This window comes from Brachionichthys hirsutus, chromosome 9, assembly GCF_040956055.1.
Source record: "Brachionichthys hirsutus isolate HB-005 chromosome 9, CSIRO-AGI_Bhir_v1, whole genome shotgun sequence".
In the NCBI taxonomy this organism is placed as follows: Eukaryota; Metazoa; Chordata; class Actinopteri; order Lophiiformes; family Brachionichthyidae; genus Brachionichthys; species Brachionichthys hirsutus.
Window position 1 is genome coordinate 11,542,544 of NC_090905.1, and position 25,526 is coordinate 11,568,069.

General features: G+C 42.9%; 3 protein-coding genes across 3 annotated transcripts in view; 1 reads left to right on the forward strand and 2 right to left on the reverse strand.

The window, feature by feature from the left end:
• Nucleotides 1–1,790, reverse strand: part of nhsa (Nance-Horan syndrome a (congenital cataracts and dental anomalies)) — a 43,892-nt gene extending 42,102 nt beyond the window's left edge. The window contains exon 1 of the mRNA XM_068743363.1: nucleotides 1,511–1,790. Coding sequence (XP_068599464.1) covers nucleotides 1,511–1,790 — 280 coding nt within the window. The remainder of the gene's footprint in view (nucleotides 1–1,510) is intronic.
• A 4,204-nt stretch (nucleotides 1,791–5,994) lies between these two features.
• On the reverse strand, nucleotides 5,995–19,428 carry reps2 (RALBP1 associated Eps domain containing 2). The gene is made up of 19 exons (XM_068743875.1): nucleotides 19,249–19,428; nucleotides 16,135–16,258; nucleotides 15,530–15,705; nucleotides 15,121–15,229; nucleotides 14,602–14,708; nucleotides 14,381–14,522; nucleotides 14,230–14,293; nucleotides 13,723–13,891; nucleotides 13,569–13,652; nucleotides 13,344–13,389; nucleotides 13,010–13,093; nucleotides 12,560–12,608; nucleotides 12,350–12,477; nucleotides 12,029–12,081; nucleotides 11,820–11,894; nucleotides 8,722–8,808; nucleotides 8,458–8,591; nucleotides 7,092–7,197; nucleotides 5,995–6,063 (listed from the first exon to the last, which is right to left on the reverse strand). Exons 1-19 carry the CDS (start codon nucleotides 19,426–19,428, stop codon nucleotides 5,995–5,997), a joined length of 1,986 nt encoding a protein of 661 aa, XP_068599976.1.
• A 1,994-nt stretch (nucleotides 19,429–21,422) lies between these two features.
• cltrn (collectrin, amino acid transport regulator) lies at nucleotides 21,423–24,952 on the forward strand. The gene is made up of 6 exons (XM_068743862.1): nucleotides 21,423–21,489; nucleotides 21,803–21,861; nucleotides 22,979–23,064; nucleotides 23,186–23,302; nucleotides 24,537–24,731; nucleotides 24,814–24,952. The coding sequence occupies exons 1-6, from the start codon at nucleotides 21,423–21,425 to the stop codon at nucleotides 24,950–24,952; spliced, it is 663 nt and encodes a 220-aa protein (XP_068599963.1).
• The last annotated feature ends 574 nt before the right edge of the window (nucleotides 24,953–25,526 follow it).

Consider the following 25,526-nt stretch of genomic DNA (forward strand, 5'->3'; position numbering starts at 1 on the left):
TGAGGAAGTCCCATGGTAGTCAAACACAGACAGTGACGGGGTGTCACAAGAGAGCTGTCCAAACAGGGCTGAGGGATACATGCCAGACTCATGGGTGTGTAAATACGTGTTGAAGTATGTGTGGGGGTGCGGATAACAGGCCGGGGAAGTGCAAGAAGAGCTTTTTTGGAATGGATTTAGAGGGATTACCAAACATAGTGAGCTTCAAAGTTTTCATTTCCAGAGACACATTTGTTTGCTGTTTGTTTCTTTAGTCTTATTTAGCCGGAGACTATAGTATAGAAACCCATTGTAATCAATTCTGGACCGGAGAAGTGTCACTGTTCGACAAATGGATGTCTCCGAAGCTGGTTTTGTTGATATATAATATAAATCGTGAACAGAAAACTATTATACAGAATTGTTACTCGCTCCAGCTCTTCCAACACTAAGGCTTACAGCGGCAGCACCTCCCCAGTGGATCCAAATCATCTCCTATAAGATCCAACACACCTGCAGCTGTGTTCTTCAGAAGCCCATCCCCACCTTCTGAGCCTACAATACATCGACCTGGGTCATTTACACTAATTGTCATTCAGATGAGGGAGGGTTTTGTTGTTTAAAGCTGCCCCTGAATCTATTAATATGAAAAGCACAATTAAGACTAATTAGACCTTTCCAGGATAAAAGGGGTTTATCTGCCAGCCTTGCATGCAAGACCTCCCGTGCAGCCACATGTGGACCAAAGGGATTAGATATCACCCCAACATATCGGTCCTGGGTTGTAGAGTGTTAGAGCCTTGCTCAGAGAGGAGCACACTTGCAGATATGAAGCGATGGAGCCTCTTCAGATAAGGCTCAAGCAGCAGGATACGACCAGCATGCACATCCGTACTGCAGCTCACTGTGTCTGCGTTTACCCCAAAAATGAACAGGCGAGGAAAACTATTCAGCAAAATTATCCTCAACCAAGATCTATAAAATGCTGGCAAAATCCTGGGGGGGGGGCTGGAGGCAACCCGACATCAGAGCATCACGTTTAACTTGGATAAAGCAAGGTAGAAGACAGAGAGACAGCTGCACCTGGCAGAAGACATGATCAGTGTTTCACTTAGGAATAGGCTGTTTTCATAAATGAAATTGGAGGGAGAAACGCGATGTGCGTCATAAACAAAGTTAGCTGTAATTTCGCTGTCATAAAAGCCTTGAAACGGTGACCGGCATGCTGGAGGAGCCGATTACTCAGAGTCTACTGCTGTAATAGCCGAGTGGCTGCCGGGCTCAACTCCAGGCTGTCATAATACGCTCCTCTGCTGCTCGGGGAGTTCGCGACAGGATGATGAATTAACAGCTCGCGTCTACGGATACAACGGAGAAAAAAAGTTGTGCGTAAAAGTTGTGCGTAAAAGTGAAATCGTCTCGATAAACTCACCGTGTGCGCTGTGGACACTCACCAATGACTTTACCGCACTTTAAAGCACTTTCAGGTGGTTTTGTAATAATGCGTAATAACTGCGTTAACGTTACTCACGCACTGCCTCCTGTTTGGGGTCCAGCCCGGAGCAGGTCAGCTGAAGTAGGGTGATCTTACTCTGCAGCCCCTTGACCCGCTGGCTGGTGGATGTCAGGTCGTGTTCCAACTCCTGGAAGACGGAGCAGGCGTGTCTGGCCAGGTCCGACAGCTGGCGCAAGGTCCGCGACAGAGCCACATTACTGATGGAGACCAGATCCTCGTAATGCAGACCCTCCTCGTTTGGGATTTGATACCTGCACATCAAACGAGGCTCCACGAGTCGTTTGGCAAAGGGCATGTTGCTGTGGACCGGGGAATAAATCCAACAAAAGTGACCCAAGAGTGAGCAGAAAGCGCGTCTCCCTTCTCGCCCCCTGGTCCAGCCTGTCTGAGTTCAGCCGCTCCTGATGCCCCCCATCCTTTCATTTGTTAGAGAGGACTGTGCGGCTCCTGGCTGATGCGCCGGGTCATCTGCTGACTTGCGCTGCTGGTGTGTTTTTCACTGCTCCAAAGTAGAGGTGGTTTTTAAAAAAAAGAAAAAAAAAGAAAAGGCTGGTGCAAAAACCTGGAGCAGAGAATCAGGGCTGAACTGGATCAGGACTGACGAGCCGGCCAACAAAACACCTGGAACACTTCAGAGAGGGACACCGCAAAGGCGTCACACCAGAACTCAAACGACATGTTATTGATCATTAGTCAATTAAAGAAAACCAATTAGCCACAAATATGTGACATGATGAATGATCAAGGTCATTTTTAATCAAAGAAAAAAGAACAAACGGGATCCATCCCTTTTATTTGGTTCCAAATGTGGAGAAACAATGATTTTGGACAGAAATCATTCTGTTTTTTGTGTGTGAACAGGACAAAAAAAAGACATTTTAATATGTTATCAAGGTCACTGTGATGGAAATGTTTTACCATTTGACCAAATAATTAATTACTCAAACTACAATGAGCAGATTTATTGGAATAATGCTTGCTTGTTTCCTTCTTTCTCCCCAAATCTTATTTTTTAGACCACACAGAGAGCTCATGTAACATATTCTGGACAAGCGTCTATGATATAAACTGTGGATCCTCGTGTGTTATTGGTGGAAGTGGAAGATTACTTTGACGGTTTACTCACAGACAATCTTGGGACAGTTAGAGTAAATTTGGCTGGGTATCCGGATAAGCAATCTCTGTGGTATAATATGTAATTTGATAAAAATTTGAATAGAGTTACTCCAAAAACATTTACATTTACAAGGCAGTAATATTCTATTAATTCTTACGCTATGATGAAACAGTAAAGATTTCTGTTTTTGAATCTTTGCCCTCACCTCTGTATGCAGGCCTGACATTCACATAATTTGCTGAATGGGTGTTTAGCTAAATCCTACCATCTGACAGAGCCAGAATTGGCAGAGGTGACAGCCTAAAAGCCCTTCCTGTCGGCGAACTAATGTCCACACCAGAAGTGCAACATTTGCAAAGCCCAGCCTGGGACAAAGGAGAGACGAGAGGAACAGCGTATGTCGTCATCTTTGAGTAATGGTGCTGCAACAAAAGGTCTAACTTTAACGGACAAAAGCTGCTAATCTTTGTTGTGAGAAGGGTCGGCTTTGACTATCAGATACAGGGGGCGTTGCAAGTCATTTAGAAACCCAGCGCACATTACATAGTGATGTGCAGTGATTTCAAAATAGAGAATACAATACATTTTCCATTCAATTTCAGACTAATTTAGAGCTCCTGGCATCTTCAAAAAGAAATCTGGCCATGACTATGTACTGTCTGAGATACAGATTAACACCGAGCTCTGTAGAGGTCCAATTCTGTCCCTGAGGACGGTTTCTATTTATGTCTGAGAACTAAATATCATTCTCTCCAGCGACACAAATCAATAATAGGACTAACCACATAGGTAATAATCCTCTTCCTGCATGTGTGAGGTGGTAATTATATCAAACTGGTGTTTACTTGAGACAACACATGGCTGACACATATAGTTTGCTCATTGTGTGCAGCTGCCATCTTGAAATGCAAACCAAATATTTTTTAAGTGGTATTTTTTTAGTTCAGTGAGCCCTTTTTTTTATTCTGGTTTAATTAATATGCACCGCCAGCGGATGTATAATGAAATACAGCTGTCTGGCATCCCACGTCTGTCTCCCAGACTCGGCTCGTTGACTTCAGCTCATTCATTTTCTCAGATGTGGGAGCGACATATTATTCCATAATGCCAGAGCAGCGCAGGATAAGGCACAGTTCGGCTTCGGTTTTCCTTGGATCCATTTAATTTTACTCTTGAGAAATATGTGATTTCAATCTGCCAAAAGAACTCAGCCCATACTTGTCTTTTGGTTCCTCAGCTTGCCTCGATAAAGTCGTGCAAAATCCTTCACATCCTGAAAATGATTTATGTTCTGCTATTTCCTGGAAATGAGAGGACAAAAAAAAAAAAAACACCATCCATGCAAAACTCAACAGAGCTAAGAGTTGAAAGTCATTCTAGCAGCTTCTAACATGCTCTCTGTGACTATGCAAAATTTAATATTAGGTCTATTGTTTAATTAGATAACACGTCAGCATAAAACATTTACTACTCAGCATTCAATACAAAGTACGGCTGAATGTTTTTAATTCAATGTTTTGATGGGGCTCGATATGGAGTCAGAAGATGACTTAAGTTTGTGAGATTTATTCAAGAATGTCTGCACAAAAAATCTTATGACAATCCATCCAATAGCTTCACTCAAACCCACATTTGTCAGGGTCAGGATGGAGCTTCATGTGAAGTCGAGGGCTCAACAAAGTCACGAGGATGCATTGTCTGAAAATGGGTGATTGCACTGCATTCTCAAAGACAAGTCGCTAGCAAAGGATAACAAGCAGAATGTTAATGCAGCATTTATCACTTGGAAAAATAATTGCTCCGTAAGAGTACTTGTATGAGGCGTAGATTCGAATGCACCACGAATCAGAGAGAGAGAAGTTAGTGTGAAGTGTCTCAATGATGACGAGCGCCAAGTGTGTCAGCCGATATTTTTGGAAGTTGTGTTGCAGGTTCTGGGAACACAGCCATCAGTTGTGATCTTCTGGGCCCACGGTTGTTACGTCTGTCGGAGAACGCACAGCTGTGATGTGAGGGCCAGTGGGTTACGACTGCAGTCTGATCTGCCTTGCTCTCTGATAGCAAGGGTATGATATTGTCTTATAACAAGTCGAAAGCCAAGTTCCAACGCCACCTTCCTTTGGGCCTTAAATGTTAGGGAGCGGTTGGAATTCCAGAGTAGATTTCTCTGCTTTCAGGGAAGCATCTCAAATTTGAGGGACTCTTAATTTCTGGAAACCTCTCAGTGCATGAAAAGGCTGTGTTGTATCTTTACACGGCATTAAAACAATGCTATTAATATTAAAAAAATCCACTTGCATGTCTTATATCAAAAAGACTCAACAAAATCAATGACAAAAAAATAAAGACAACTTTATTGATTCGGTTGATTACTGCCCCAGTCCAGTGCTCTGTTGTGTATGATTTAAGGTGAATTTCCTGTCCGATGCTAGCATAATTTTAGCATGCAATACCAAGTATGTCATCATGTGCTACATTTAGCATCATGAACTGTCACATCTTTGCATAGACAAAATTGAAACAACGCAAGCTTGTACTTGGTTTGAAATCTATCTCACAAAAAATAATAATAATAGGAGAACAGTGTACTCATTTCCCTTTAATTGTTTTCTGGCTGACACACTGTCTTAGTTTTAATGGTTCTAATTGCTGCAGTAGGGAAACAAGTCATCATACTATTGTATGGCGGAAACAGTTTCTAGACTGAAAATGGAGCAAAGTAAAACATTTTTTTTTTTATAAATCCATTATCAAAGTGCCCTCATTCCAGTGTCAGTGCTACAGTTTGATATCAGACAATCAAACATTGTGTGCAGGCTTGCAATCTGCAGCCAGATTAAATTGAATTATATTTAATGTGGTTTTTAAGACATAAAGCAGCTACAATTCATTTTAGTTCAAGACATCAAATCACGGAAATGATCTGTGGCGTCATGACTTGTGTTAGACCACACATGGGTAAATGCTTTCCATCAATAGACTGAAAACCTCACATGATTTAAGAGTCCCATCTTTAACACACTGCATTACAGAGAGGAAATATGTGCACAAACTATTAAATGCATTATAATCGACCAAAGTTTCACAGAGCATCAAAAAAGAAAAATAATTTAGAACTCCACAGTGAAAAACAGAGTATTTTACATGTGCATATCATACAGTGATTAAAAATGAAAGGTTTAATCTTGGAAAGCATGAATAAAAGTATTACAGTAACATTTTCATGTTGGATCACGTCCATGATCGTCCCCTTTTCAACCTTTTTTCTGTTTTATGATGCACATGACAAAAAGACAACTTTCTGGTTTTTGGCTGAAACATTCGCTGCTTGATAGAGATGTGTTCCAGTGAGACACAAGTAACGCTCCCATCAAGACCCGAGTCACGTGGAGGCCAGAGGCCGCTGCAGCTCCAGCTGAGACTCCAGGCTGATCCTCTCCTGGTGAACCACCTGCAACCGAAGCAAGACACCCAGAATGCTCTCTAATCACTGCACAGAACATACAACATGCAGTTTGGCAATTTGGTTTGTTTCATGTTCTTTCATGTCTACAACTTCATATTTCTATATAATCATTAAAGTTATCACAACTCCACTTTTTCCTCTTTAGATATTAAAAGCCAGACACATACCTTGTAGAGCTCACTGAGCATCATTCTAATAAATATCTTTGATTATCTGGGTAAGGTTGAGGGTTTGTTTGGAAGCCACAGAAAAGGTGAGTCGATTTATTGTTCATAATAAAAGGATGTTTCAGCATGAAGGCAGCAAGAAAAGTGAAAAGCCAACAAATTTAAAGTGTCCCTGATTGTGATGCTGGGGGAAAAGGTCACTTTAGCCTAGCAGCCTTCATTTAGTTCACATGTTGCTTTATTTTTAAGAGCGAGGTTCATCCAGCCTCACGTTTCTCCTCACACACCCTGGTGCAGTTGGATGCCTGACCAGTCAGAGCTCTATTTTGAAAGACAGTTGTGGATTCTGTGGCTGTTTGGTATTCCAACAAGGCCAGATTCTATAAAAAGACGCATATGCCTTCCTCTGCAGAATTCCACACATGCATTGATAGTGTAGAATTGAAGCAAGCAAATGACATCCCAGATTAGCAGATTACCAAGCAGCGACGGGGAGAGCAATGCCACAATAGCAAAATAAACCTGGCTTCCAATCAAACGGCATATTTGAACTCTGATATTCGTATCTGTTTGTCTCTGATGTGCTGCATGTGAGTGGGGCGGATTCACTCTTGGATTTACGAGGAGAATGACAGGCACGCAGCATGTGTTCCAACTGTGATCGTGTGTCGCGGGCAGATCCCCAAAGCAAACAGCCAGGCCTGTGCCATGAGGTCAGCCACGAGGGATTGGTGGCAGAGCAACTAAGCACTCTTTTATGAAAATGTCAACTTTATTATTTTATTTTTTTTACACACAATCAAAAGCTATGAAATGGTGTTAACGGCTGAATAAACGATGGCTGACCTTGAGTTGCTGCTGGAGCTCACTATTCAGACGTGTCAGCACCGCGTTAGCTTCCTTGTTTTTCCGGATTGCCATCTGGATCTCCCGCTTCTGTCTGGATGGCAGCCTGAGAGTGAAAGTTAGCCATTTTACACAGCTTTTAAATTCAACTTTGAGATTGCTGAACTGACCTTGTAGAAAGAGAATGACTTAAATAAACACGAGAATGAATGCAAACTGAATTCCAGAGCTATCTCCATTACTTTCAGCGCTTGGTTCTAACCATCATGTTTGGAGATGGGATTAAAGTTAATCTCTGAAACAATGGAAACTGAAATGAGCAGACAAAAGTAACGGGATTTTACATCGACTCTCCAGCCGGCATTCCTTCTCTTATTGATGCTCGACTTCTACCTCGCCGACAGCCTCAACCAGCCGTCTAGTCAATACGGAGACAGAGGCACACATGCTGGAAGCATTATGGGTTAGGATGCGGCTGAATGCCTGTGAAATGCCCCTATCTGAATACCATTCAGGTGTTATTTATCACATTACGATTCTTACATTAGTGCTTAAAGGTCCCTTATTATGAAAAACTCACTTTTTCCATTTTTCTACACTATGATGGTGATTTTGGGCCATTATCGACAAAAAAATAGCTAAATAAACCATCCAGTCAATCCTGCGTAGGTCTGTAATCACTTACTGAAACGCTTCTGGGATGAAATCTCTCTTACTGTGACGTCACAGTACGAAAACGTGCACATGCATGCACATTATAGTTTAGTTTTCAGAGGCCTTTCTGACAGAGCTGTTTGAGACAGAAATGACGGACGCTGTCCTGCAAGCATCTGTTTGCTATTTTGACCAAAGACTCAGTCACATACATTTCATATAAGTGTCCGGGAACTGCGTTAACTTGTGGAAAAAGGGTAGAATACGGAATCTTTAAATCTGAATCAAGGAGATTATTTTTTATCTACCTCGGCCTGGATGACTGGGAACCTACACAGACTTAAATCGGACATGTTTCCATTTGAAGACAATGCAGCAAGTTGTTACCACACCACTGACAGATTGATACCTAAAGTTTATGTGTCTACATGTTACAGTCGACTTCATTTGTAGTTTTCTTCCTACTACAGGTCAGAATTCATTCTCCTTGGAGATCTGTGTTGCTTTCGTCGAAATGCAATGTCAGTATCTTTTTAAATGTTTAAATAGCAATGTTCACTAGCAAGGTTCTAACTTTGTCTTTCTGCTACTCAGTTAAAATTCCAAATATCCAAAGCCACTCCAGAGATGTGCAGAAAAAAAAAGGAAACTGGAAACACTGATCTAATACAAAAATAAACAATGGCATTTTACAACTTAAGAGCGAACCTACTTCTGAGCAGGTTTGGCAGTGGGAGGAAATGGCATGCCAGGGGGAGGCATTGCCTCCAGGTTCTGGGCATCTGGGTGATGCTTCCTGCGGGCCGGTTTCTGTGGTGCCTGACTGTAAGAAGCTCCAATCATATCCTGAGGAAGGTTATCATAAAATGGAAATCAAAATAAAATAAAACGATCGTCCGCACTCCAAAAGGAGACGCAGGCACCCTTGACATAAAGCCGACAGGAGTGTCTCGCGTCTACAGCAGCAAATACAGACCTGCTTTGAAGCATTTGTCAGGTCTTCAGTACTCGGTCCAAAACGAGAGCACGGACCCCGTTCCTCAGGTTTCATAGTGCTCTCCTCCTGCAACAAAAGCAAATGCCCGAGTAAAATTCAACAACACAATGAAATTGCTGGGACATTGGCCACATTGCCTCAAGTATATAATAATAGATATCTCCCAAAAAGACGGTTGATGTCAAGAAGCTGCTAAAGAGGCAGGATGAAGCGCGCATGCCCTGCCCTGGCTGTAAATGAGTATCTTCCCTAGAAGGATCAAGATCTAGTGCTCTCCAAGCGTGGCTTCCTGCGTCCTCGGGGGGGCCGCCATGATGGATTACCTTGCTTTTTATTGCATCGTCTTGTTGCGTTTCAGCCATTATTCTCTTCTAGGCATAATGTATGGTGTATCTGCACCTGCTTTCATTCAGGAGGGGTGAAACATGCAAGCGCCTGAAGACGGGTCCTCATATACAGTTCAATTTCTTAAGTTTAGCTTCTCTGCAATTCCACAGGAAAGGTTGCGAACTTTGAAGGCGCTACTTACTAGTCAGCACCTTCTGGACCTTTTCTGCACTCCATCATTTCCCCATCTGTTAATGCTGCATTTAGTGGCTATGCTCCACTAACTTCTAAGTGCTGCTGTCGCCATTGTGGTGGCACTTGAATGCCTGGGTTCTCCTGATGGTTTGAGCAAGCCAGTGCTGCTTCTGCAGACTGCACCCAAGAAACCTTAAAAATCCATCCTACCGAGCAACGCAAGCAGTCAAAAATAAATGACCCTGAGATTCACTGCTCCGTTGGATGGGAAACACAACCACAGCATGGAAACGTAAAAAAAACAAAAGAGGTACAGTAGTCGATGCCACAGTGGCTGAAAACCACGGCAGCATGTGTGGGCAACACCAGCCGACGTCAGAGCTGTTTCACAGCAGCAGAGAACGAGAGTTGCTGTTATAGTCGCATCTAAGGTCTTTGCGACTGGCCTAACTTACCTGATATGAAGTGACTAGATTATGAACTAAAGCTCCAGAAGAGTTTCAACAAAGAGGGACAGAGGAGGCGACTCTGATGCTTTCCAACTCTCTGTCTGCATGGATTTACAACTTAGTACATCTATGGCAAATGTTTTCGGTGGCCTGGAGCAGACGGCGGGCCTGGGTGAGTGGGTAGCAGTGGGACTGATAGAAATGTGCATGCAACTCTTCAGTTCCCGGGGAAAGAAAATAGAGATGATTAAGTACCGGCTGCATGAATATCACTCCTAACTGTCTGCCCAGTGTCGCACCAAATGCACTGCGGTTTCTCCTGCTGTGGTCACTGGGAAACTATGTAGTTTGGGAAAAGCAAAGTGAAGAGAAGAGAAGGGAAGGGAAGATAAGCAACTGGAAGAGAAGTATGGAGAAGGGAAATAACGTTTAGGTTAACTGCAGAGAAGACGTGAACTAGAATGCAATTAGAAAAAGTGTTGCAGGAGTCTATCCCAGCTTGCTACGGTTGAGAGGCGGGGCACACCCCGGATGCATCGCGGGGCCACGCAGAGAACAGACAATAATTCACGCACACACTCACACCAACGGACAATTTGGAGTGACCAATTCCCCTAAATTACATGTTGTTGGAAGGATTGGAACCCGGTACCTACAGCGCTAACCACTGCGCCACAGTTAAAGTCAAAAGGTGCACAGTAGAATGCATCCTACACATCTGTTAAGGTTGCCTGGCGAAGCTCCACCCATTCAAAATATGTTGTTTCTGTCATTGTAAAATATTTCCCTATAAAGCAGACAGGATCAGAGAAAATATAAGGTTAAAAAAAAAAACCTGGATCAATCCCTTTATATGATCGGCACTAAATTTGACCTGGCTCTTCCTTGCCACATGCCTCTAACAAATTGTCAATTAGGTTTGAAATTGAATTCTGCCTCTCTTCAACGTCCAATAACTCCAGAACACAAAAAAATGGTAGGAACACCTTTGTTTGCCTGACGAAAGAAGATACTTTAATCTTTCATTTGGCATGTTCGGTGTTTGCATAGTCATCGTAAAGAATATTATGTGCGTCTTGAAAAATAGGGCGAAATGAGCAGAAACTGCTGACATTGCATGAGTTAACGTTGCACAGGTCAGTTATGTCTGGGGAAAAGTGGCTGCTTTGAGTTTAATTAGTTGCCACGGTTGGGATCATCCACTCTCTTTGGTTTTAATAAAGATTAAGAAAAACATCTTGTTGGAAGAAAGACTGATGGCGAGACTACACAGACAATAGTTACAGAGAGGAAGAGACCAAACCACTAAAGGAGGAATAAAGAAGATGAGCGGAGCCAGAATGCTTTAATTAAATTAGGAAGTGTGGTAACCTTTGACCTTAAATTTTTATCTGATCAGACAAAGAGAAGTCAGACTCCTTATGTATGACATAAGCAAAACAAAACAAAGACAAGACTGAACAACCAGGAAGCTCTTAAATATGAATGTGACGAGCATCACTAGATTCTATTTATGTCTGAGGCTGATTTCAGGAAGGATCCGGAGGTTAAAATTAAAATTATTTTCATACTTCACTCATTCAGTTAGCTTCATTAATATTGGTTTATTTTATGTTGATTATCTGATATGAACAAATATTAGAACATACTGCTCAGAACTGATTTGACATTGTAAAACTGACCACTTAAAACTAGATCCTAAAACATAAATGGAAACAGGCCTGGCACGTATTCCAGTCACGGCTATTATTATGAGACTGGATGGCTGTGTTGGGCGACAGGGGACAAGGATAAACCAAAATGAAGCAGTAAAACATGTCAGGAAAGACAAATGGAGGACGAAGAGGTTGAAAGTGCAGAGGGAAAGAAAATGCGTTGCATTCACTGGCCCTTTGATGAACGCCGCCGTCACAACCATTCGTGTGTTGGAATTGAGTCCCGTATATTTTACATAGATGACATTGGGGGACACGCTTATGACACGTGGGAGAGGAGGGCGAAGATGAAGGAGTGGAAAGCCTGAATTTGTATCTTTTCAATTTTGTTGCTTACTGAAGAAACTTACTGAAAAACATATAAAAGCAGATCATCAGAGTTCAGTCTCACCTCTTCTCTAAAGTGACCGAAGTCAGCAAAGTTTGGCTGCTGCGTTTTCTCTGCAGCGTTCATAAAATGAGAAACCTGAAAGACAGAGAGCAAGCAGGCGCCGATCCCACGTTTGTGAAGCTGCAGTTCAAGGGAACAATAAAAAGCTTTGTTCGCCTGCTATAAGAGAACAGCAGCATGTACGGCTGCCCTCATCTCAGCAGGCTTACCTGTGAATTTGATGGTCTCGGTGGGAGGGCTGGCAACCATCCACACTTCACCCCTAAAATAAAATAAAACAAAATAACACTGCCTGTTAAGCCATATATTTAGGCAGTTCAATTCTTAAGCTAAATAAAGCACTCGTATTTTCATAAGCAGACACAGACTCGCTCCTGTGTGATCTCCTGAATGAAAGAACCCACCTATCTCAACTTCCCCTTATCATTTCCCATGAAAGAAGAACTGTCATAAACAAAACACAACAGGTGTGAAAACAGGCCCAAGTGGGTAATGGTGTGTAAGCCAGCCGCCAGTCGTACCTGGAGCGCCCTGCTGGAGGAGCTTGTTGAGGTCCAGGGAGGAAGCCCTGGAATGGGTCTTCTGGGGTCGAGGCGGAGGCGTCGGAGGCTCCTCCGCTCTCTTCATGGCGTCCTCAAAAGACGTGCTGGAGTAGGACCTGCAGGTGCAGAAACAACAAGTCGGGGGTTAAATGAGCAAAACAGGATTGTGTTCTTGACAGTTTGTATAATCTGTTTCACCTCGGTCGAGTTCTAGTCCTCATCTGTGGGTCCAGGTCCTGAGGCGGTTCTGTGAGGTGGGGGGATCGTTAAAGTGAGCAAAGCGTCAGACCGCTGGCTTTTATGTTGGAAAATGAGAAGCAGCTACTTCCTAATTTCACATCTGTAAAGTAACAGAGATTTAGAATATATAACCTTCACTCCGCATGGTTTCCCGTGTGTCAGGTGGCGAGGACCCATTACTGATTTTTTTATTTAAATCATGTGATTTTCTTTACATGTGCAAAAAAATGCTAGACTAATGTTTTTATTGGAATATACCAATCCATCCTGATGCACACGAAATACTGTCGTTTCACAGTTTCACAGTGAAGGCACTGATGGTATCTGCGGTACATGAAGTTTCTTTGTACGGCAGCAAAGTCGTCACTTTCAAACATTCCCCCACATCAGGGGAAGTCTCGAAATCACCTGGTCTCATAGGAAAAGCGGCGAGCTGTAGAACGCGCTTATCTTGAGATGGCGCCCCCCTCTTCACGCCTCCATCTTTCGCCACTGAAACGCAAACATCGGCAAGGAGAATAGGACTTGATTATGAACAGCAATCATTAAAAAATACAAAATAAAAATCAATGAATATACAATCATAAAGTATACACTAATTAAAAACCAATACCGGTAGTTTTCAAGACACATTCTCATTTGAACTTTAAAATTCAAAACTAAAGATGTATATTTTGTGATTTTTCTCTGTATTTTGAGTATTGTATTATTATTGTATATAACAGGAATTTACATTGTTTACCTGGTTCCTCGTTCAGTTCCTGCTTTGTTGGGGCCACACTTGGATCCTAAAACAAAAATAAGGGTCTGTTTTATTACCTATAATCGCACATTACTGCTGGAAAAAAATGTCAATGTGTTTTCAGGAGGTTTTGCCCTAAGACGAACACGCTTGACAGGGCAGGAACAGGCTTATGTTTAGCCTAACAGCGCCGCCTAGAGGCGGTGAAGATGAATCATCACCCACTGCTTTAGAAACTGACAGCTTCTGATTTACCGTCTGACCAGGCCTCAGTTCCGCATCCTCAAACACAATGAGAGGCTCCGCACCCTGCCAAAAAGCACAGTTTTAATTTTCTTGTGAAGACAGAATGTTTCAGACTCGCGTCTATTGTCCTCACCTGAGGGGAGTCCGGTACATTCTCCTCCTGCAGGATGAACCCGGGCTGCAGGGTCAGAGGAAGGGTTTCTGGGAGGGGGTAGCCATTCTTACGAGCCACAATCAGGTGAAAGGCTGTGCAGAACTCAGAGAAAGTGAGAGCGCCATCTCTGTCCGCATCGCTCAACTCCCTTAAAAATGAGTTCAGACTTTTAAAAACATCTAGAACCTGAGCGTTGAGATTTAGAAGTACTCCTAAAGCAATAATCCCGATGACTGATGTTATCTGGAATGATTGATTTTTTTAGAGTGTATTTTTATTTTATACTCTCATTTGGGAAAAAACTGCTATTTCCTTGAAGGAAAAAGTAAAATAAGAATTGATCAATAATAATAATACACTAACGAAAGACTATAGGTTAGCAACCTCCTTGAGACTCAGCATTAAATATAACTTTAACTTGCTGGACAATAAGCATATGGATACTGTCAACTAGCTTATCTCATGTGACTGGCGGTCAGCACTCACCAGATGTGGGACAGCTCCGGTATTGGCAGCTTGGACTTTGTGAAAAAGCTCTTTGCAATGGCCCCTAGAGAAGAGTGACGAAGCATTGGCTGTTTGAACGTGACCTTTCCTGTTATAAAAAGGTTCAGCAGAAGGGGGGGGGGGGGCGTACCCAGGATGAGGGCGCCCAGGTCAGGCTGCAGGATCCTGAACTGATTGGTGTAATACTCCAGCTGCTCCTCTGTGATCCTCCAGGGGTCATCCTCAGAATAACAAACTGTGTCCTGCTCCTCGAGCCTCTCTGATGAGGAGGCCTGGGGAGAACACAGAGTTAGATGAGCTTTTAAAAGATTGTAAAAAAAAAAGAAGAATAAATAAATAAACTGGCCTTACCTGAACCATCACAGGAGGCTCCACAGTGGGTTTGGTCCCGTAGTGGCTGGGCGAGGATCTTTTTAGTGGCTGAAAGATCGTCCGTGAGGACCGTTTGCTTTCGTAAGCTAAAGATAGAAGGGAAAAAATATATATATATATTGGAGGAGGAGAAACACACATGCATTGATTTCCTCCTGATCTAAGGGATTTAAAGATCTGAAGACAAGGAGAGTGAAAAGAGATGAGGGAGGAACCAGAGCTGCAGTTAAAGCTCGAGTTTCCTTTCAATTCTGTAGTGCAACATGTGTAGTAACAAGTCGTTATACTTGAGTCAAAAAAATATATAAAAAAAAAAAACACATTTCAAAGTAAAGAAAACAACATCGAAAGGTTTCTCCCTGAAAGCCAATACTCGGATTCCTCTGGCCTGACCCGTAAGACTAAAACAAAAAAACAAACAAGGTGTACTTAAAGACTGCTCTGTTGATAGAAGGCAGCCTTTTCCCATGAGATCAGGTGATTCAAACATTTGCTTACCGGTCTGTGAGTCAGCCCCGTTTCTTTGCTTGCCGTGCAGGCAGCTGCGGCAGGCCAGAGGGGAGTCGGGCGGCGAGCTGCGGGGCGATCGTGGCGGGGACCGAGGTTCCTTCGGGGACAGGATAGTTTTTACTTTTCACAAACTCACAGAACAACAATTCACTTCAGGAAGTAGCGAAAACGCAAAAACGTCACAATGCAAAAGCCCAAAGTACATGTACAATGTCAGCTAAAACTGAATACATTGATTATTCAGAATGGTTAACGGCAATATTGTTGATAAATACAGCTCATTATGAATTACACAACGTCAGTTGCTCAACAGTCTGAGGACACGTTAGATGACGTTGACCCTGTTTGCACCTTTCAGCACCAGTGGAGCCTCTGTGAACTCTCATCCCAAGCTCACCTTCTTTTCTACATTTGTCTCCAGGTGTCTGAAGGCGCTCCTGTCGGCCGGGGTCCTGGAGACGGAGCCAGGCGAGGCCCCACATTGAGCCCCCTGACCATCTGCGCTCGGAGGGACGGCTGAGTATCGCATCTCTGGTTCAATCTTCAACCCAACAAACCTTGGCAGAGGTAGATCTGAAGGGAGACTTCTTTCAGATTCCTTTTTAATTCCTTTTTATTTTATATTGGAATTGTTTCTTTTCTTTTTCAAATATTACAATGTGCAAAAATACTTGTACTTTTTTTTTTTTTGTACGATACATCTAGGATCAATCGGGTTGTTTTATTCTGCTGAGGCGAGCTGCTGCTGAATCACACTGCTGTGAAAATGAACCTTCTGAATGCATTTTTTCCTCATCATCTTGCTGCCTCGGTGGAAAACAGATTTGCTCATTGTTCGGGGTGTGACTGATTGTATGCTCTTCTAATGAGGGCAAACCCACTTAACCCTTTTCCATGCGACTCCCCTTTCATCCAGATTAGACCAAATCCTGCCATGTTAAGATAATCTCCTGATCCCCTTTTGCTCTTGTAGAACGCCTCCTCTCGTAGCAGCGGACTTACTGACTGTCACACTCTCCATGTGGACGGGAAGACCGGCCTGGGAGGCGGCGAGCAGCTTCAGGGCCACAAAGAACTGAGGAGTACCAAAGTAGCCCAGACGCTTTGCTCCACACACCTCAGTCACCTGAAAGACAAGAGTAGCATCTTTTTTTTGAAACGACAGCGGTGGGAAAATGTCATCCTTCCTATTTCCTACAACACCTGTAATCTGTGTTATTTAACATTAACACAGATTACAGGTTCTGCTCGCAGAATAAAAGCTACGTGAAGAATCATCAGGGCAGTTGGTTTGGTTCATTCAGTACTCTTTTGGATTACGACATCTGCTTTGGGGGAGCAAAGCGGATTAGGATTACACAGGATAATGAAATAAATATGTCCCAAAAATATAGATAAAATAAAATAGAGGAACCTTTTTGAACAAAACGTCTGCTTAGAGCCGAGTTTATTGTTGGGTTCATGTGAATCTCCTCTGACTAAAATGTATGGGGCTGATAATTGCATTAATGATGACCATCATTAATCTTTGTTAGGGATTTCATCTGATATAAAAACAAAACACTTTGGTATTCTCCATTGTGGCCCTTCAGATTCAGATACGGAGGCCCCCCTGGGGGCCTCGATGCCGGGTGTCCTAATGTCTGTCGAGGCTGATGCTGGACACACAGACGCTCTCTTGCAGTGTGGGCCTTCGTGTGAGGTGGTGGGAGTGGAATGCATCTGAAAACCCATTTAAACGCTTGCCTTTGCTGCTGGTTGACGCTGAGCCGGGGTGATTTCATTAAACGTTAACTGTATATACTAGAGGTATCTAAGAAGATTATTAGTAGGACTCATCATCATCCCTACAAAATCCAAAGTGTAAACTGAAATGTGGTTTTACCGGCTTAGCAAGCAGACGGGCGAATCCTGTGACTGTCAGTGGAAAAGTAAAGGTGTGAATACGATAACAAAATAAATAAAAAAATAAGTCACCAAACAGGCAGCTGATCTGATTAAATTTAAATTGAGCAGGTAAGGTAGAACTATCTAACAGGTGGAGTGAACTGCATTGTGTTCATCCAGCAGCTTTCATAGGCAGATCCACAACAACTAAAAGCCAATAAGAGGCAGCGCCAACGTTGAACGTTCGGTCTGCAGCGCTGGCGAGTTTGCCCGAGGTCACAAGGTGTTTATTTCAGGCACGCCGGTGAAGGCCGTGAGGGAAGTTATTTAAGGAAGACGTCATCACGTCATCACCGGAATGATTCTCTGGACATGAATAAATGACACATTCCCACACCTGAGGAAATAAAACATGGGGCGCTATTGGTCCTGGATGTGAAAACACCAGCAGAGCAGACACAGAAAGTAATATGTTGATCACAACCACACCTTGGGCAAGCAGACGGGCTCCACAGCGAAGTGTGTCAACATTAAGCTGCTCTAGTCAGAAGTTACACACCAGAGTCCTGCATCTTCAGCCCGACTCATCGAGTAGCAGAATCACGAGACGACTGATCGCACACGCCGAGTAGCTGACACACAAAACAAAACACACCAACGATGAACCGCGTGGCAGAAAACTCCCCTTGTTTCAACAAATAGCAAAGAGTATTTACAGTAAAAACCAAATCGGGTGAAATCCCAACACGACTTTTAATGTTGCGCCAGCTCGTGCAGGAAACGCGTCATTTAGGACGCCGCTGATACCATTGGGCATTTTTTGACCCAGAAGCCAGCTCTGAGCCCAAGAGCGATCGTGCAGGCATCCTGCAGCCCCCCCAAGCACACAGCTCAGAAGGCCGCATGTCAATCACTCCCATGCGGTGGTGGCGTTGGTCCAGGATGGACAGGAAGGAAGCAGAGCTCCATGCCAAACTTCCTGACACCCACACAGAGACACAATGGGCAGCGATGGCCGGGAGCAGGCCCAAGGGGGTGTGATCGAGACGTGAACGGAGGGCAGCGACCTGCTGTACTTGTCTGAGCTGGAAAAATATGTTGATATGCCTGCGGTGGGTCAGCAAAATGATGTTTATGGCTACCATGTGTGGAAAAACGGGGCCTACAAAACAAGAATTACTGCTAAAGGTTGCTCGATTATGATATAAATTAATTGCTGACAAATTTGATAGTTGATCAAAGTATTGTTGAAATCAATTGTCATTTCCAGGTTCCAGCTGAACTGTGAGGTTTAAATGAAAGCGGATTCTTGAGGACGTTTGCTTGACAAAACAAGCTCAGTGTCATTGTGATTTAAAAAACAACTAATTTTAACAGACTCAAGAGTCACACTAACTGACATAATGATTACTTCCAACCAAATCTGTTTGCTTGTTGCTTTGTCAGCAGCATTTATAAAAATAAATAAATACTGAACATCGCTGAACGGATTTCCATGAACCTTGGTGGGACAATTTGGCGCATGTGCAGACAAAAGGCTGAATCCAGTATTTGTTTTCTTTCCAATTTAAATCATTTTACATTTCTTATGGGATTATTCATTGGTTTTGATGAAAAAACTAAACAAAAAAAGACCTCACACTTATCAGGGGGGCTTGGTGGATAATTCACTTCATGGGCTGAAATACAAAAAGGGTGGCTCTTCAATTTAGGAAGATTTTGCAGACGTCTCTCTGGCAGGTGGCAGACTAAATTACAACGCCACAATTTCTGTCCACAGTCGTAAACAAATGACAACAAACAAACAAACAAACAACGGCAAAACGGATGACCTTGACTTGAAATGCAAACATGGTATCCATGTGGGAGCTGACCTCCAATTAGACTCTAAATTAAGCCCCGAGTCGAGGTGTAAGACATGGATTTCCCTCTATGTGGATGAAACTGTGCTGTCACACAGTCACAGCTGATGCAGTGTGGGTAGGTGTGTTAAACCTCTGATCCCCACACACACCTACACACGCACACACACACACACACACACACACACACACACACACACACACACACACACACACACCGTATAGCAAGAGGCGCTGGAGAGGCCAGCCTGCACGTTGGCGGTCAGCAGCTGCAGGCTCAGCCCTTTACGCATGGTGACATGTGATGATCAGGCGGACGCGGATGTGCGTTGCGGCGCGTTGCGGCGCGGTGCGGCGCGGCGCTCACCTTATGCAGGGCTTCGGGCGGCAGCTGAGACGCCTTGAACAGCTCCGCCACTTTGCTGGACGACAGTTTCCCCGAAGTGTCCGCCTGGCACAGGCTGTGCAGCCCCGAGTAATACCGCTGCTCGTGTTCATTCAGGGAGATGAAACTCCCCGCAGACGCCGCGCCGGGTTCCTGATCCATTCCTGCCGCATGGATGGACACGCTGGAGCCGAACTACACGCGCGCAGATCGATGCATGGCGCAGCAAACGCCGGCTCCTGTTTCCATTTGGCAGCACCTCCGGCTGGAGTAGTAAATATTCTCTGAGGCAAATCTGGCCGCTCGGACCAGACGGATCCACTCTTGCTGCCTGACAGCCGGTTGTAGCAGTACCGAGAGGCGCCTGCAGGGGCGGTAGAGAGCAGGAAGAAGAGGGAGTTATTGTCTTTGGAATAAAAGGCCTGCTTTGTTTTAACACCCCATAATAAAGAAACAACTGTCTGTGACATTTAACTGTCTGATTTCTGTCAAGTCAAGTGTTTGGACTATATGTATAAAAAGAAAGATTCATATGAGCTTCCGCTCACTGATAAAGAGAAATCCATGCTCAAGGAAAACCTTTAAATATGTAATTGTCCACGAAAATACAATTTGGAAGCTTAAAAATTCACACAGGTCAATAATGATGCAAGAAGTATTCAGATTATACATTCAAGTAAAAGTACCAACATGTTACATGTAAGAATACTCCATTACAAGTAAAAAAAAACAAAAAAAAAACAATTGCACTGCGTTTTATCCAAACACGCACATTAAATTCCAAAAATCTTTGAACAGAGGGTAAAACGTCCCTTTTGATTGATATATCTCAACATATTATATAATATTAAACTGTATATAATAGTGATGATAATAAATAGTATTTCACTGCCGTCAGTGCAACAGAACCAATGACTCAATTTGAAACCAGTGAGTTATTTAAGACAACTGAACTTATAACTTATACACAACTCATAGTTCTGTATTTGGTAAACTAATTATAGTAAATTAATAAATAAATGCTACTCCTCATAAGTGTCTTAATAAATAACCTGGATGCTGCTGCCCTCATCTGGCCAGAAAACAAATGTACAATCTGTGGCATCGCAGCAAAGCGAAGGAAATGAAGTAAATTATATTGCTTTTATCTTAGATGCCACAGCAAACCAAGCAAATATTATTTTTCCAAATCACATTGGGGGCCCCAGGGATTCTGGAGATGCTCATTTCACCATACTCGCTGTATGGAAGCATTTTATATTTGTAATGTTTTTCTGTTTGTTTTCTCTCTCTCTCGAGTTAAGATAGATCATCATCATCTATCTAACTGGCACAATTAAGCTCAGTTGGTAATTAGGGAGTAAGTGACGTACAGCTGCACATAAAAAAAGGTGCATATTTGGCACATTAACAGAATTGTGCGGTCCCGTGTGTGCTATGCTGGGTCATTGTGTTCTGAAGCTGGAACAGACACAGAAACCATTTAATTTGCCCTGCCAGGTATGCAGCTGCTGGTTTTTATCTTATCTAAAGAGCAGATATGTTCGGACGCTTCTGTCTTACAAACTAAAGTCATGACTCCTTCATAGAAATGTATCCGAGATCCGTGAAATACATGCCATTGAACTGGTCGGTAAGGCATGCCTGCTGGGATTTGACTGACAATCTTATGCCATGGTGCTCAAGACTTTCTGCTTGTTTTGTGTTGTAAAGAAACACAGAGCAGTGTTCCTGCTGTTTAAAAGGGTTTGGCTGAAGACTGCTGAGGCTGTCAGGTGTGAAAGTCAAATTACAGTACTACAAAACTACCGTCCGGCTGCATGGCACACCGGACGGTTACATACTGTTCTGTTCTGAGCAAGCATCAGAAGGCTGAGACGTTGCCTTTTTCTCTGTGTGTGACGTCGATCATATTAGCAGACCTCTCTGGGTCCTTGGGGATTCAAACCAACAGCAGCACACACTTAACCCCTCCCATGCTGTGGCGAGGGGGAGCTGCCCAGCTGATAGGACTTTCTAAAAAAGAGGACGGCTCTCTCAGGTGTTTTCTGGCTTAACCATTAAACCGAGGCTTTTTCCACTGGTCTGCTGACCTGAAATCACTGAGCACTGGGAGTTTCACGCCAGCTTTTCATTGTTCTACTTCCCTTGGGGAGATGTTGGAAAAGATCCTTTTCCTTGTCTGCTTGTCATCTGCTCTGGCAGAGCCCCTTTGTCAACCAGGTACGTGGCAACATGTAATAACCTTTACCCTTCTTGGTTAAATCTTTTGCATTTACATATTTCTACAGAGATACCGTCAGTAAACACAGATACTGTGACGCCGGCGGTATAATCATTGCTCTTTGCTGCCTGTTCAGAGTGGAACGCTGCTTCTAGTCTGACAAAGTCGGATTAGAGGCGTAATAACTCAGAACAATGACTTCCACTTTAAAATACATGCCGGCCTTTATGTCAAACTGTGTGTGACTTTTTGAGGAACTAACTGAAGACGCTTCCATGAACCTAACCTCACAGTGAAGTATTTTATCTGCAGATGCAGTAGAAGGCTACAGAGTACGACTCAGCATTAGAGGTGCTCTGGGACATCAAGCTGTATGTATATATATTTTTTTACCTCTGCCAAGGAGGTTATGTTTTTACCGCTGTTTCTCTTTGTCTGTCTGTTAGAAACATAACTCAAAATGTTACTGACAGATCTTGATGGAATTTACAGGAAATGTTGGGAATGTTATCAGGAACAGATGCAAACATTTTGGTAATGATCCAGAACAGATCCTGGATCCTGGATTGATTTGGAGTTAACGTTGCAGTAAAAGCACTGAATTTCATCTGGATTGGATCAGGATTGCGGAGATTATCAAGATCTTTCTAAAAATGGTGTTACACTTTCATTTCGGCCTACTGAATATTAGACATAGAGATTTCCAACAAGTATCGTCTTATAGTGGTGGCAATTCCACATCCGAACATGCCAACAGATGTGTTCTATCTTTAATACCTGAGGACAGATCCAGTTGAAATCGGGGTAAATTCTCACAACAAAACAAAAAGTTTGTTTTTGGACCCTTTCAATAGTATCTCTCTTATTTCCTCCACAAAGGAAGTTCTGTTTTTTGCTGGCCTTTACCAAGACGCTGTGGAATTACTAGTGGGCAATTGGATTTGTTGTATCTTCAAAATCTGTGGATCCAGATCCAGAAGAACCCGCCATTATGTGTGTGCTGAAAACTAAACTAAACTAAGAATGATATCAATGTGAATCCAATTTCTAAAGGTTTCTTTTCATGGTTAAGGAATCTAAAAATATAGATACAATAAATGTAAAACAATAATCTTTGGTGTAAATCACGATAAATAGGGGGACTGAGCTGCTTGGCGGAGGTCTGTGCTCTCCACGTGCTTTTCTAGATAAAAATTCAGCCACCTGCACAAAACCATCAAAGCCTCTGGTCATAAATAACGCGATTGAAGCTCAGTTCTGACTGTTCAACACGTCGTTTACGATCATCTGATTATTCATACAATTGTCTGCCCTTACTTTTTCTGATTGATAATTGACACACTATACGAATAGTAAATTGTTACTATTTGCCACGATTCATTCCGGTGATGTCTGGTAGCTTTCTCAAAGCACAAGGTTCATCTGGTCATCAGTTAACCTTAAAGTCTTCTGCAGGAAGGACATATATGCTCTGTGTTGTCGTTGCAGTATGCTTGGAATGAAAATGAGATGTTCCTTTTTCGGGCGACGCTGGCTTTTGCCATGAGGAATCACCTCGGCGATCAGGACTTTCAGTAAGAAAACTGTTTGCATTTGATTTAGTGAAACAATGAAGTTCAAGGACTTATTCGTGGAGCTGAAAGATGACCTTCCTGAACACCGATGGAGGCTTATTGTCTTGTGGGACTTCACCAGAGTGTCAAACATCATGGTGTGTGACGAGACTCCCAGGGTGACGTTCTGGTTTGTGGTGACATCGCCGCTGAACGCTTCTGTCCTTGTCGATAAAGACGATGTGGAGCAGGCTGTGAGGTAAGCTGCAAAAGATGAACGCTGACTACAGGGAGGCACAGAATCAAGAGAGGATTTTCCACAGCTACACAAATAGAATCGTTCAAGACGCCAATGATTCCATTTGGAGAACAGATGCTCACTCATTATAGGACTTTACCCTGCTTAACCAGGTAAAACAAAACTGTCTGACTTTTACAATGAAGTGACAATTATGGAATAATGGTAAAAATGGAAACACAATTAAACAGTAGTTATAAAGGCGACAGCACAGCGACGAAGCACGGCAATATTAACTTCAGCAGCGGTGCTGTTTTTATACAATACTGAGATAGGTATGAATGACACAAAAGCAACTTCACAGATTTCTGCGACACTTGGTAGAATAATATTTCATGGTTCAGAATAGACTACTTTTACTTTGTGGAGAGTTTGGGTCAAAGGAGCACATATCTATTAATTAGGTTGATGGGTTGTTTTTAATCAACTTTTTTTTCTCACGGAATAATGCACTGACTTTGGTGAAAAATACAAATCAGGCATGGTTAAACCCAGAAAGAAATGTTTTCATCAGAGGCATCCCGCTCTGATAGTGACGTTTAGGGCCACGCGGTTCTGATATCTGTGTGTATTTTCTTGAAACAGGCAAAATCATCGAGTTCCAGCAAAATAATTCATTGGATTTGTGGTTTTATTAATAAATTGAGTTTTATTTTTTATTTTTTTTACCAGTTACCAGTAAATATTATTTCAGACTTAGGGTAAGTGGGTGTAGAAAGTGTTTGTACTTTTTTCACCAGGCTTCAGTGTATTTGATTGGATTAATTTTCCCTGACCCGGGATCCTGACAGGGTTTAGACCAGGCATGGGCAAACTAAGGCCCAAGGGCCATATACGGCCCGTTGGGCTTTTTAATCCGGTCCGCCAAACTTTATATCAAATTATATTATTAAATAAAATGTTATTATAATTAAACCTCATTCCTTTTCCCTGTAATGCTACCTGTAAACGGCCAAATACTTTTACATGCCATTTATATTAGCTCACACAGATACTCCATCCATCCCTTCCTGGCCCGGCCTCTCTGTAAAATTTTAGAACCCGTTTTGGCCTGCGAGTCAAAAAGTTTGCCCACTTCTGGTTTAGATCCTCCGGGGTTACGGTGACATTACTCCTTGTTCCAATCTTACACATGCGGCAGACTTGAGAACAGCCAGTGTTCCTAACTGAATGTATTTATTTATCCTTGCAACAGAAAGTCCCGGCATCGCATCAACAGCGCCTTCCTGCTGTCCGATCAGACTCTGGAGTTTATCGGCATCATGCCCACCCTAGCGGTTCCGGTTGAACCCGACATCCCTCCATGGCTCATTGCGTTCGGGGTGGTTACGGGTGCCGTGTGTGCCGGCCTCATCGTTGGGATGCTGTCCGTTGTGATCCGAAATATTTGGTACGCGTAATGATCATGGGAGAATTCCATCCGTCATCTGGTAGGCAATATTACTGACATGTTTTTTTTACCCTTCCTCCAGCAACAAGGCCAAGAGAACGTACGACGAGGATGATGACGACGACGACGACGACAAGCTGAACGCGTCGGAAAGTATTCCGACTTACGATGGAGTTTACAACATATCCTTCTCGGATGAAGAGAGATTCACCGAAATGTAAAACACGACTAATTCTAGAGCTGCTCAGGTGGACTTCAATCCATCATCTGCAGAATCACAAGGTCGATGTTTAAATGATTTCATAGGTTCATGATTATGTTTCTTTCTGAACATTTGTGCATTCTTACATTCGTGGTTCTTTTATAACTTTTCTCCTTGCAAAAACATTTTCTGTGTCCTTCTGTGTGAGTTTGTGCACAGCAAAAGAACTCTGCCGAGTGTATTGATAATTTAGCCTTCTGGATTTAGATTGTCTCCAAACATTGATGGATGGAAACACGGATCTGGTTTCATGCAGGCAGGAGCTCTTAGAAAACTTAAATATCTTTCTGTGAGGCAGAAACTAAATCTACATTTGTAGAGTACTGCTTTATTCGTCAATGAGTACCATTTGCTAGAGTAGAGATAATTATTTTCTATATTTAACTTGAATACCGGTAATGTAATCGATTAAGTCCTGAGGTGGCGTCTGCTGCTCGATGTCTGCTCCTGCTGCCATCCTTGTTTCTTCTGTTGCTGCTGTACCGGCGTCCCAAAATGAAATGCTGTCACAGTTTATGACTAATTCCAGCGCT

Coding starts and splice junctions, on each gene's coding strand:
- reps2 (XM_068743875.1), bottom strand. CDS start 19,428: ATGGATCAGGAACCCGGCGCGGCGTCTGCGGGGAGTTTCATCTCCCTG. Junction 14,709..15,120: donor CGGGGCTGACTCACAGACCG/GTAAGCAAATGT, acceptor TTCTATCTTTAG/CTTACGAAAGCAAACGGTCC. Junction 14,523..14,601: donor AGCCTCCTGTGATGGTTCAG/GTAAGGCCAGTT, acceptor TGTTCTCCCCAG/GCCTCCTCATCAGAGAGGCT.
- cltrn (XM_068743862.1), top strand. CDS start 21,423: ATGTTGGAAAAGATCCTTTTCCTTGTCTGCTTGTCATCTGCTCTGGCA. Junction 21,490..21,802: donor AGAGCCCCTTTGTCAACCAG/GTACGTGGCAAC, acceptor TTTTATCTGCAG/ATGCAGTAGAAGGCTACAGA. Junction 21,862..22,978: donor GTGCTCTGGGACATCAAGCT/GTATGTATATAT, acceptor TTGTCGTTGCAG/TATGCTTGGAATGAAAATGA.